Raw genomic sequence first — 13,151 nt, forward strand, 5'->3', positions numbered from 1 at the left:
ACACTCCACTGAAAGGATGCATGTGTGTGTGTGTGTGTGTGTGTGTGTGTGTGTGTGTGTGTGTGTGTGTTGGAGGGGTGGAGGGAGGGAGGGATCGAAAGGGAGAGGAAAAAATAGCAGAGGTCTGGAGGGAGAGCACGTCAACGTTACTGATGGGGTCTCAGTTTGCTCAGAGGCTGAAAAATACAGGAAGGAGATAAAAGAGAGATAGATAGACTTGTGTTGTGATATCGTTTTTTATCTGCAGTAAATATCTAAACCGAAATATCTAATCCTCACTATATTTTTAAACTGAGCGTGCAACCTTATTTTGGACAATTTCTCTGTGGGTTTTATCCACTTGTCACCTCTGCTGCCGACTAAAAGACAAGTCCCCTCAGATATTTGTTATGTATGACTACATGACATGCATATATAAACAGCTGTGTTCCCATGTTGACGCAGGATAAGTGACACATGCATGGGAAACATGGAGATTTGAAAAATTATGCATGCAGGACATGGCTGCATACTGTATGGAAGCATGTTTGTATGTGTGTATGCGAGAGAGATTGAACACATAGGTTCTGTGTGTGCATGTTTGCGTAAGTGTGCCATACAGACAGCTTGTGTGCGTGTGTGTGTGTGTGTGTGTGTGTGTGTGTGTGTGTGTGTGTCTCACCGAGCCACCTGGTTGATGACAGGAGCGAAGTTGGTTGGGCCGTACAGCTGAACGGTGCGCAGGCTCTGGAAATAAGCCTCCAGTACGCCTTCGATCCCCACACAGTTTGGGTTTTCTGTGTTTGAGTTCTGCAGGAGAGAAATCACTTCTTTCAGTTCATCCATTCATCCATTTTTACCATTCTTGCTTTTTTCCTAATGAGGGGTTGAATCAGGGGGATGAAGCCTATCCCAGCCTGGACATGTCCGTCTTTTTTCAGTTCAGATTTCACAAACTTTTGGGCATGTTAGGTTCAAGGCAAACACAGAGTTGCAGGAGGATTGTCCCGTTAACCAACTTACTTTTTTAAGTAAAGAGAACATGACACTAAAATCATCCACATGTCCCTGGTAGATCACAGGTTCTGATGCTGTAAAACACTTCAGCATGCACAATGTTGAGCGATACGAGGCCTTATTCAGACTACCCTTGCAAATCGGTTCTTTGTCACATCCAGACTGTATCCAGATTGGTTTTAGAAAGTCTAGACAGAACCTGAAATAAACCGTCTACCAGCAGCTTCTGCACGTTTCTCCTGCTTCTGCGTTGGTGCATGTAGCTACCAGTACATGTAGTTACTGACATCTGGACGCACAAATCCAATCTGATCACTTGTAAATAACAGTGTGGACAGTCCGTCTTAACGATCTGATTTGAGAAACAAATTTTTAAAAGTTGACGGTTAAGTGAGTCCTGTCTCCAAAAATTGACGTTCTTCAACCACTAAACTGCATTCTCAATTACGTCTTGAGGGGAATGCATTTTTGTCGTGCATTACATTTGTTTGTAATATATTTTCAAGGCTGTGCTAGGAGGAAGGTGGGGTGGTGGAGTTCGACTCCAGCATGAAGTAATAGTAATGTATGTTTTTTGCAAACATTAGGTTACTGTAACCAAGAGGTTAAAGTAGCGAAAATGGCTAAAATGCTGCCCGACATGTTGTACAAAATATGTTGATTAGAAATGTATTTGTGATATGTCAGAAACAAACACAATCCATGAAAAAATATGTTTACTCTTTAACATAAAGCAGCTTAGCTGTATGGGAAGGTAATTTTTAGGTGACAGGTTTGTGTTAAGAATAACTGGCAGGATATATTATTTCTCAGTAAACCAGAGCAGGTATCCAGATTTGTCAGATCCAGTGTTGCCTTTGGTTAAATTTAATAAAACATCATGGCTTAGGTCTTATAGTGGATTTACTGAACTAGATGAGCGTATTTGTACCTGTGGAAAGAAACATGAAATTACACACAATATAATAATTCTGTGATAACTAAAATACATCATGTTCATTATTTCTGACATTATTATAGTAGCCCTACAGGAGAGAGATGACGTTAGTCTAATTGTCTCTGCAGCCCCACCTAGTGGAAACGTCGCCACATGCCACTGACCTTGAGTTTATTTTACAGACAAGCAGCAGACAATATAAAAGGGAATGAAAGCCAGGTAAGTTTTTTTTTTTTTTTTTTTTACTGTAAACAACTTACAAAACGCTCTCAAGGCTGACATTTTCAGAGACAGAAAGCTTTCCTCTCGCCACCAAATGAGACCAAACATGACACTGAACTATGCAGTCAGGGTGTCACACACACGACTCACATAGAGATAACTCGATCAATGAACGTCTCTTTAATTTTTTTAACTCCGCTTAAAACTCGACAATGTAAGACACGGAGATCAGGCCAATCTGCCCAAGTCATACATGTCTGACTCATCCTGCTTGCATAAAGGAGAGAGACGTTCGCTTTGTTCAGCCTGGACTCGTCGGCTCTTCAGGCTGGATCATTTCTAAAGGCATGAAGTGAACCTGTGTGAAGCTCTCTGATCTCCCTCTTCAACGACGAGGAAGGTAATTGCAAGGGAGAAAATCGCCTACCTAATAGAAGTGAAGAGAAAGACAAAGATATTTCTTGGAGTGAAAGCTGATATATATATATATATATATATATATAAAAAAGAAATTGCCTGAAGAGACTTTCACCCTCTCATTTCTAACAATTTCACTACGCATGTTAGTTTAGCAGAATGAAACACTGAGTCAGAAGCAAGAAACTTGGATTTCTCTCTCTCTATATACACATATCTATTTTTCCTGACATCCGTTATGCTTCTTTCACAGTTCCTCTCTCTTGTTTTTCAGTCTATTTATGACATTTACTTGGTGAAATCTTCAACAAATCTATTTTTCAGTCCTTGAAATACTTTCCCTTCAGCAGTTTTTTTTTTTTTTTTTTTTTGTGACTGTTCACCTTAGATTTCATCTGAGCCCTAAACTTTTCTTTTCTTTTTGTTTTTTTACCCAACCATGGTGACAGGAACAGAAACAGGAAACATAATAATATCCTATGATACACGTAATGCATTATTGCTTTTATTTACTGTTCTCTAGACGTCTTATCTTTCATCTGTTTAATATTTATTAATGTTGTCTGTGTTGTCTTGTGTTTTCCACTGCAGCGTCTTCCAGCTAGATGTCAAATTAAAGAAAACACTCGAGAAAATGAGGCATGCAAAGTTTATTGAGAGCTGGTGCTTCCAGACAAGTACAGCTCCTCAAGATAATTAAGCAATTAACATAACATCCCATCACGCTTAGGATCGAGTATTTACAAAAAAAAAAAAAAAAAAAAAAAAAAAGCTAGGCGGACCCAGCTGCCCATTATTTTGGCTTATTATAAGCCTTGAAAAGGAGACCACAGTGAAGTTGATTGCGAGCTTTTTGTTAGGGTTTGTTTCACGGACGATTTGGTGATAAAGACTGTCGAGGCTGCTGATGTTTTGTGTGATGCCGGCATGAAAGTCTGAAAAGCCAAAGACGTCATCAATGGGAAGGAGCTGTCGATGGAAGTTCACGTCCTTAAACTGTCAGGTACATCAACCGGTTGGAGATGAAAAGCAGAACAGACAAGCGAGAAAAAGGCGGTGGAGAACTTCACATGTTTGGAGGGATATTTTGGGGCTGCGGTGCATGAACTCCTTAGTATTCCTAAAAATGCCGTTTTCGCAAGTGAAGTGGTACAAAGAGCGCAGGCAGCGGTGCACTGAGTCATCCGGCCAGGTGAATCATCCCTCACCCTGCTCTCCACAAACACATGAGTCCGAAACAAGTCCAGGTTTTTTGTTTACCGCGGTGAGGCTTTTTGGCGCCTCTGCTGTGTTGATGGTTTCGGTCCACTGCCACTAAAATACATAACCACTCTGACTCATTCACAACATGGTGGGGCATTTTTTACTCCAGCAGGTATGGAGCTGCACAAAGGCACCACTGGTCACTAATTTTGAACATTTTAACCTGATGAATCCCTCAAATTGGGAACGTAACATTGTTCTCATTCCAGCCCTCAAAAGGCTCATCTACATTCGGCATTAAATACAGACATGGATGCAGACAGAGCCTTCAGTTTGTACTCTTGTGTTCATTTTGTCTGTATTTATGGGTGTTTTTAAGAGGCTTACAGATACACACGAAACTGAGCTGTACCACCAGAAATTGTGGTGGCAGTGAAGCCGATAGTTCAAGCAAGACCGGTCCATGAGCGAGACATGAAGAAGAAATTTCTCTGATTGACAATATTAGAGCAAAGAATTCCCCGTCCTCCTGTGGCGATGTGTGTTTGACCACACAGACCACCGCTGTCTATAACGCTGCCTCCTCTTTGTCACAGGTCCATTATAACAACCTCCTCCACCACCACCATGTTTGTTGTTGTTTGTTGAGATTTTTGACTCTGCGCTACCCCCTAGTGGATTTATCACTTAACAGCCATATTGGCATAAAGGACGCCTGGAAGCATGTGAGCAGTGACAGTTACATTGTTTGAAACAGACGTATTTATTTTTGTAGGTAAATGGAGTATAAATGAGCCCTAATACGACCCAAAAGTCCATTTCCTCAGCGATTGCGAGCTACACACTAAAAATACTTTTAAGAAAAGGTTATTGTTACAGTCAGGGAAAGGTTTGTCGTCATGGTTAATGTTAGGAAAAGGTCAGGGTTAAGGTTAGGAGAGCTAATATTAGTGAACAAACAATGCTCTAGCTTGGATTTGAACTCAGGTTGGCTGAGTGAAAGTTTTGCTGATTGAGCCATCCACCGCCCCATAACCCTCCACACCTGGACTTTGTCGCTCTTACAGGACCGCTGGAGGTTGTTTTCATTTTAAAACGTGTCTATCAGTCACAGTAAGCTGCTGGATAAACAACCTGTGGGCTCGTTTTTTGCTGAGGGACAGTATCGTTTCCTAATGTAACGAAACAGCGTCCCGGTCACAGGAGCCCTGTTCCTTAGACACAGACAGTAGAGTTAACTGGATTAGTTTGCTGACAGATTTTCGTTTCCTCAAAGCAAATTTAACATTTAGTCTACCTTGTTGTTAGTGTGGCAACAGCTCCTCCAACTCCAAGCTGCAAAGTCACAGGTTAGTCAGCCGGATTATGATCAGGACTTTTTAAAAGCAGCAATTGCACATTTCCTCAGCGAGGAGCCAGCAAAATATAAATGGCGCAATTTTTAGAGAACAGCAAGTCGGTAAATACCTTTAAAAGAAATCTTAAAACATACCTTTTTAGCCTAGCGTTCTCTTAATCCATTGTATTTACCTACTTCTGTATTTATTTATTTATTTTAATCTACTCTTTTTCCATGCTTTGCTGCTCTCTATTCTGTCATGTTTCTTATTCATCATTTTATCATTTCTTACACATGGTTATATCTTCACTGTATTGTTGTATTTTCATTGTATTGTTGAGCGCCTTGTATTGTAATTTTGCACAAAAGGTGCTATATAAATAAAGTGTGATTTGACATGATCATTACGTATGCACTAAAAATAAACACTCTTGGGTAGTCTCTTAAGAAAAAGATTGTCACTTCCCAAAGATGCATTTATTGTATCCAAAAAAACCTTTAAAGAATCTTAATTTGTTTTGTAAATCACCCAGATCGTTGTAAACCATGAATCCAGCCACCTCATTTTTCTGTATGAGGAATTCGCCCAGTTCTCTAACAGCCCACAGCGAACATTTTCTAGCTCCAACAGCAAAACAGTAAACGAAGACAAGCTGCTCTGCGGACGGTCCGACGTCTTATTAACATGATGTTGATGTTTCCTTTAGTTTTTACCTGCTCGCTGCTGCTGATGATTAATTATCTTCTCTTTTTCTGGGGCAGGTTCACTCACATGCCCTGAGGCTTTCTTCTACCTCTCCCCCTAATATTACTTTTTTAATTATTTCCTCAGAGACCATCATTTTTCTTTTTTCAAGAACACAGACCATACTGCTTTAAAGTATCAAAACCACTTTCAGAAAACAGGGTTAATTAACCACTGACCCAGCGCAGCTATGCAGTTGAAGCTCCTAACACATCGGTGTCAAATACTGCCCGCAAAAGACTATTTTTTATTTTTTATTTCTTCATCAAATGTCCTTTAGAAGAGGAAAACATTTCAAGGCGCATTAACCCTTAATTTCCTGTGAATTAATTATTGAAAATGTGTATGTTTGGTTCCATCTTTATGTGCTCGTCACAATTGGTAGGGAGTTTGTTCATGACAGTGTTGCTGGTTTGACGTTAAAAAGGCAGGCTGGGAGCCTTTTAGCACAATGGTCATGTTACAAAAATAATTTATATGTTTTCTATATATGTTTGATACTGGTTTCAGTATCAGATCCATCCAGATGTAATTCATGGATCAGATAAGGGGCTGACGATACCTGATACCTGGTACACACTTTATCGCCTGCAGTATTTCTATAATATTGTTGTAGTTTTCTTCTTCTTCAGCAGTGCCTTCTGAAATGCACTGTGCTGATTTTGTTACAGCGCCACAGTGGTGTGCGCTGGTACTGCAGTTGAATAAGATAATTATATTGTGCTCATTACTCTACTCAGTAGTGGTTGATAATGCATCGCTGTGCACTTGATTTGTTCAAGTTTTCAGAACATTAAAGGAGTTGCCATGGCAATTTGCACTCTTACTTGTTTGTATGTGAAGCCACTAAACCTACAGTTTAAATAGACTGCTTTGGAATACATTTAAATTTAATGCATTTTTGTATATTTGTGCTCTTCTAATAGTTTTGTGTGATTTCCTGCAGCCTGATGTAACCATGTACACAGTACTAACAACAGCAATAAACAATTACAACAACAAAAATAATAACAATTACAATAATGACACTAATAATAATGAAGAAAAAATGTGCTCTGGTATTGGATTGGTACTCTGTATTGGCAGATACTCAAGGCCCAAGTATCAGAATCAGATCAAAGCTGACAGAAAGTGAATCAGTACATCCCCAGTTGTAATCTCATTGTTTTTTAAGGGCATTTAGTGAACAAGTTATGGTCAGCCCTGCTGTACTTTTCAGGAGAAGCCGACTCATTTTCTGCTCTCCTCAAGCCATACATTGTTAGACAAAAAAATGACCATGATAAAACTTTACATTTGATGAACCCTAGTCTGCCTGCTGTTCTTCCGGCAGCCTCTTAACAATAGATTCCTAATTAGAGTTGCCTTAGCATGACGCAGCTCCAGGCTTTGTTACGCTGAAGTGAACTCTAATTGGGAAAGCTGATTAAACCGCCGCCCATACGAAAATGAGCAAAGTTATAAACAGTGATGAATCTAGACAAGGCAGATGCCGACAGTTTCATCAACTGCTGAATTCTGGGATGGGAGGGAGTCGAGAAAAACAAGGGATTTGAATTTTGGGAAAGGAAAAAAACAGATTGGAAACGACAGTTTCAGGTCAGAGAGGGGTATAAAATCGCTCCGGTCCATTTTGAAAGACCTGAGGCGTGTCGTTGAGATGTTTACCCCAAGAGTCACGTGGAAAAACTCTTAGCATTTTCTCCTGCAGCCTTGGACCAGCACCAAATATAAGACTCTTTTATTTTCATGTTCTTCCACCAGTCCTTCCCGCCCCCTTTTCTCTCAATTTCTTCTGAAGTATCCATCTAGGGAGATCCAAGGATAATTTTCTTTTCTTCCATTTTGGTGCTTCGGTAATTGCTGTTGTCCTATTGGCTGATGATGCTAAGCTAAGCGGTGTATCATCAAAAAGTCTATTTTTGTCCTGTTGTTTGTCTGTCTCCTCTCTTGTTTGTCCACTACTCCTAACCTATCAAACAGATGGAGTTTTTTCCTCTCGGTGTGAAGATGCAGCATGATTCACAGTGTTTTCTTCCTCCCACCCCTTTGTTCCTTTCCTCTGCCTCGTTCAACCACTTCACACGGCTACTCCACAATCCCCTATAGCTTGTGGGATTATACAACCTTTGCCGCACAGCTTCCTTTCATTGACATAACTAGTTGCTCTGAGTTAGCTGCATTGCTGTGCGGAGTCGATACACTGCAGGTGTCCTGGCAGAGGGGAAGGCTGCAGGGGTGGGTTTGGTCTTTGGTCTTTCTTTCAGACAACAGGTGTAGATTTAAGCAAAAGCTTTTTGACAGAATCAAATCGAAACTTGCCCTTTGGTTTTTTACAAAGTAAACTCAATATTACATAATGATAGTACACCTCTGGCATGTCTCTGCCCAGGAGAAATGGGTGGAAACATAGGTAGTGCATTGACTACACGTAAAAATACACAAACATGTTGTAAGTCCTCACAGTTACTTGGCCCATATTCATAAAACTTGGTTTCCTCAGCTTTGTGCGACGCAAACTTAGCAGCGTGGTAACTTGCGGTGATTCATAAAGTCGCCGTGGTGCTGATTAGCACAGCAGAATCAAATTAGCATGGCGTTATTGTCAGGTGGGTTCAAGGCAAAAGCCAATGAGAATCAACATGTTAATGAGCTTATACAGTACATATTTAACACCCACCATTTCAGCCGTGCGTGGCAGCACAATGGAAAGGAAACCCTCAGAAAGAAGAGGAAAGCTGAGATTTTCGCCAGCAAAAATTAGTGTATTAAGAGAGGAGGTTTTCTGGGGTTTTCCTCCTCCAGCAAATCACCGCCTTCCTCCTGCACTCCGGCTGCTGCAGTGTAGTGTTGCTATGGCAAACTCATAGTGATTTGGGGGAGTGGCATTAAATAGGTATGCCAACTAAGGAACCATAAGTAACTGCCATATTATTATTATTATTATTATTATTATTATTATTAGAAGTAGAAGAAGAAGAAGAGGAAGAAGAAGAAGATGAGTTTACAGCTTGCCGCTAAGCATTTGAACAGCCCCACTTTGTTGTCCGGGAGGTAACGGCAGGTTTCTGTCATTTGAAGTTGCAGAGCTAACAGGGTGGTGCACTGTTACTGCGATGCCTGTTTTCAAATTCATTCAATTTAAAGTCTCCCTCCAGTGATTTCCTAAGCCCCTAAAACCCCCTAAAAATAATCTCTCTTGGTCAATATTACAAATGTAAAAGTTTTTTCCATGGAAAAATGTCCCTTAGTACCTTATATGTAACTCTGCAGAACTATGAGTATGTAAAAGTCCCTGCCGACGCCCCTGCCCACTGGAACACCGTCTCGTAACGAGAGCTCCGTTCACACAACCAGGAAGTCCCATCAACATTGTGCCATATTTGATAATATAACCACGAAAAAAATAAATTTTTCTTCCACGAAGCTCTTAGTTACACTGATATTGTTCATGTGAAAATGATTTGCTGATCAGGGGTATGTCTGAATCTCAGATTTCAGGGGCGTGCACACACACCTCCATCTTCAGCAGAGGAGTGTGAAAACACTTCTAGTGACAAACTTTACAGAGTCAGTGTAGTCAAGGTCAGGTATTTTAGGAGACAAACATAAGAAAAACACATTGTTTGAGTGGAGGGGGACTTCACCTGATTCAATTTTCAACTAAACTATCTCAAGTACAAATCATTGCCTATTTGAAAGTAAAAACTGCCTTAAAGATTATGGTGTCTCGAAATGCAAAGCTACGTATTGCAGTGGGTTAACTCACAGTTGTACTACTCAAGGAAGGGTGGTATAGCCAAAGCTGCCCTTGAAAAAAGTCCAGAATAGAACTGGGCTCTGTTTCAGCGGCCAGCATCGCCTTTCATCTGACAGATGGACACAATTTACATCCTGGCATTGATTTACTCAGAACCCTCATTAGTCAGCCATAAATACAACTTTGCAAAAAAAAAAAAAAAAAAGAAGAAGAAGTTCAAGTTGGCATATTTTTTTTGCGACAGTATGGCGACTGAAATTTTGTTTAATATGTAGAAACAGATCACTGACTGGAATTTGCACGTGGCAGCACTGTGGGCTTAATACTCAGCGCTGCATCACTACAGCGAAATCTACAACACACACACATCCACACACACATACATGGAGACAATACAGCTACAATCTCTCTCTGTTTCTCTGTGTGTGTGTGTGTGTGTGTGTGTGTCTTCCTGTCTTTCTCACCAGTGGGAAGGCGTGGGAGATCTTCCCGTCCGGGGGAAGCTTGGCACCGAAGCCGTAGGCAGGGAAGAGCTTGTCACTGTCGTAGTCCTGAATGATCTCCCCCACAGCCTTCAGGGCCATGGCGTAGGCATTCATCTGGTAGGGACTCATATAGTGCAGCGAGGTGGGCTGGGATGGGTTACCTAGAGGGAGAGGACACACACACACACACACACACATACACACAAGGCAAAGAGATCTGATATTATAGAGGGATTAGGAGAAGCTATATGGGCGATGAAACATGCAGCAGTTGATATTAGCAGCATTTACACGACCCTGAACAGCTGGATCTTTTTTGAGAATGCTGCAATCAAGACACGCAAAGAACTTAATCTGATTATCTCACATTAATTACAGACATTCAGATATTAATACTGCAATTAGAACATGAGGAGTACTGTGATATTAATCACATTGTGGGAGGACTGATTGGAAATGTAAGCATCATGTTCTGCGGCTGAATTTTCAAAAATGCCTTGAAGTTGCACTAGGCGAGATTTTTACAAACTCATCTGTTGTATCGGCCTGAACTACAAAGTGGGGCTGTAATGGAGAGGAACATCCCATCCCCACTAATTAAGGTGGCACTGAATCACTGTTTGCCCAAATTAAATTCTTAGGTTTGGACACTCTGCAGCCCAGAGAAAGTGATGAATCAAAATCCAAAACTGTCTCCTGAACAGCAGCGAGGGAGCGCTCTTTGGACAGAAGGGTGGACTCCGCACAATTACATCTTTTGCCTCTTTCATCTCTTGGTTTCCTTTGGTATAAAGAATGATCGACCAGCCGTGTCGGTAAACACGAGCGTGGTGTGTGTGCAGTTTACTGATATCAAATTACAGGATTTTGGGGGTATTAATGTTCAGACTTTTCAAATAGTCACCTCTCGCTGACATGCAAAGTTGTCTAGCGCAGCATTACTGTAAGTCTGTTTATTGTATTTGTAAAGGGTTATTGAATATGTAAACACCAGATTTTTAGCAAGTAGGCACATTTCAATTATCTGAACTTTGTTTGCCTCCACCTTTTTATGCTTTGAATCTAAGCGATTGTCTGGATAAATTAAGGCAAAGTGACAGAGGAGCAAGAGAAACACCAGGGAGTACTATAACTATGTTATGACAGAAAAAAATGATTGAAGTTGAAGCCTTAAGCAGCTATAGGACATTATAGTCAATCAAAAAATCACAGTATATGAGACTAAACAAAGTCTTTTACATGCAAACAGCTCACTCTGATTATTCATGGCGTGGTCGCGGAATAGTGGAGATTACTTTGTCAGAACTTTGTACTGATTCTGTTTGGTTTCACATTGCTAATAGAAAATTGCACCACAGAGAAGACACTGTGCTTGTTTGGTCTATAACAAGCGGACTTGCTCCAATTTCGCAATGCTTGCACCATTTAAGACCATCAGTGGGTGGGTGTCTGAATGTGTCTGCGTGATGTTAAAAAAAAAGTTTGCGTCTATTGTAATGAACCATGGTAACGGTTCATTACACCATCATGTCGTTTTATTTGTCTGGCTTTCCTGCTCACTGTTTCTGTGTGTGACGTGCAGCTCCATGTTTCCCTGCACAAACCGGGGCGTCGTTTCAGAAAAAGCCAAGGTGTCGCAATGTGACATGACATCACAGAAATGCTCAGTGATGATTGGATTTGAAAAATATGAATTTACCTTTTACTGGCCAGGCACATCTACACGTTAGAAGCCGGGTCCAAATTAACTGTTTTTGCTGTTGCCAGGCATGAAGTTTGTTTTTTCTTTTTATCATCATTTCAATGATTCAATTAATATGTTATTATAGGTAGCCTAAACGATATGATAGTATTTTCCATCTTTGCTGCACAGCAAAGCAAATTTGACCACTGCACATGAACTGTGGGGACAGCATCTATTTTGTCATGTAACTGTACTTTATTTATTAATTCATGAGATGAAATTTTGAGGGTATTTAGTGTGGGGAGCGTTGGGATTTAGGGGTGGGAGGTAGGATGATATCTGATCGTATGCATGTTTGTTATGTGTTTTTGTTATGTTTTATATGTGGACCCCTGGAAGAAGAACCCTGGTAGCAACTAATGGGGATTTATTTGTACAATTAACAGTTTTGTACAAAGGCAGGTCTCTTACTGACGCCTGTCCCAAATACAGGCCGGATGTGCTCAGTGACTGAAGCAAAAAAAAAAAAAGCCCAGGCTGTTAATTGAAATTTTATGGTAGCCTATTTAACGCATGATTAAGTCTTTGACCTGCCAGAAGGTCCAACTGAAAACTGTGTTAACAGACATATAGCTCTCTCTCACATTCACAATACCTACTGTTGGCATGTAATGAGTAAGTTAGAGAGAGCAGTGAAAACACCTTTCATTGTATCTATTGTGGCACATATTTCAGCACCATGGACAGAGAGCAGAGATCTAATTATCATTAGACGTGTTTAAACTTCACATAAAATAAAGAAATGTGTTGAATTACATGCTTGTGGCCATTGCTAGCAGGTAACCAAGGGTTGTTCAAAAGACAGCAAAACAAAAGGCAAATTTGGTTAAAAAAAAAAAAAAAAAAAAAAATAGGCAAATTTATTATAGTTTCACCATACTAAGGCCGGGCCACACAGGCTGATTTCAGTCATCAGTGACAATTATGAATTACGATCAAACCTCCAGCAGCGTTTGAAACATGTTGGTCTACCAGTGAAGTTATTCTTCTTTATGCTGCAGGTGTTGCTGAAGATTTGGACTCTGCAGACTTTCTCCCTTCTCCACGCACCTTGGCAGTGGGTGAAGTGCCAGAAACCACTACTCTGCTTTTATTTCATTCATTTGACCCACCGGAAAAAAATCACCTCAGCTACAATAATGGACATCATTGGTACAGGCTCTTGGGCACTTAGCCAAATCAGCTGTGTAAGATGCTATAACAAGCTGTCGGAAATCACACAGTTCACTCACCAACAGTCAGGCTATTCACTGACAGGCTTATCAGAGGTCTATTCTCTTCTCATAAACCTGATTCCTAGGCG

The 13,151-nt window shown here is 40.6% G+C and overlaps 1 protein-coding gene across 1 annotated transcript in view; it reads right to left on the reverse strand.

Annotated features, from left to right (window-relative positions):
• LOC115359827 (copine-9-like) overlaps positions 1-13,151 on the reverse strand; it is a 149,267-nt gene that overhangs the window by 24,459 nt on the left and 111,657 nt on the right. Inside the window, exons 16-17 of the mRNA XM_030052470.1 lie at positions 10,084-10,265; positions 662-789 (exon numbers count right to left, since the gene is read on the reverse strand). Coding sequence (XP_029908330.1) covers positions 662-789; positions 10,084-10,265 — 310 coding nt within the window. The remainder of the gene's footprint in view (positions 1-661; positions 790-10,083; positions 10,266-13,151) is intronic.

This window comes from Myripristis murdjan, chromosome 5 (assembly GCF_902150065.1).
Source record: "Myripristis murdjan chromosome 5, fMyrMur1.1, whole genome shotgun sequence".
NCBI lineage: Eukaryota > Metazoa > Chordata > Actinopteri > Holocentriformes > Holocentridae > Myripristis > Myripristis murdjan.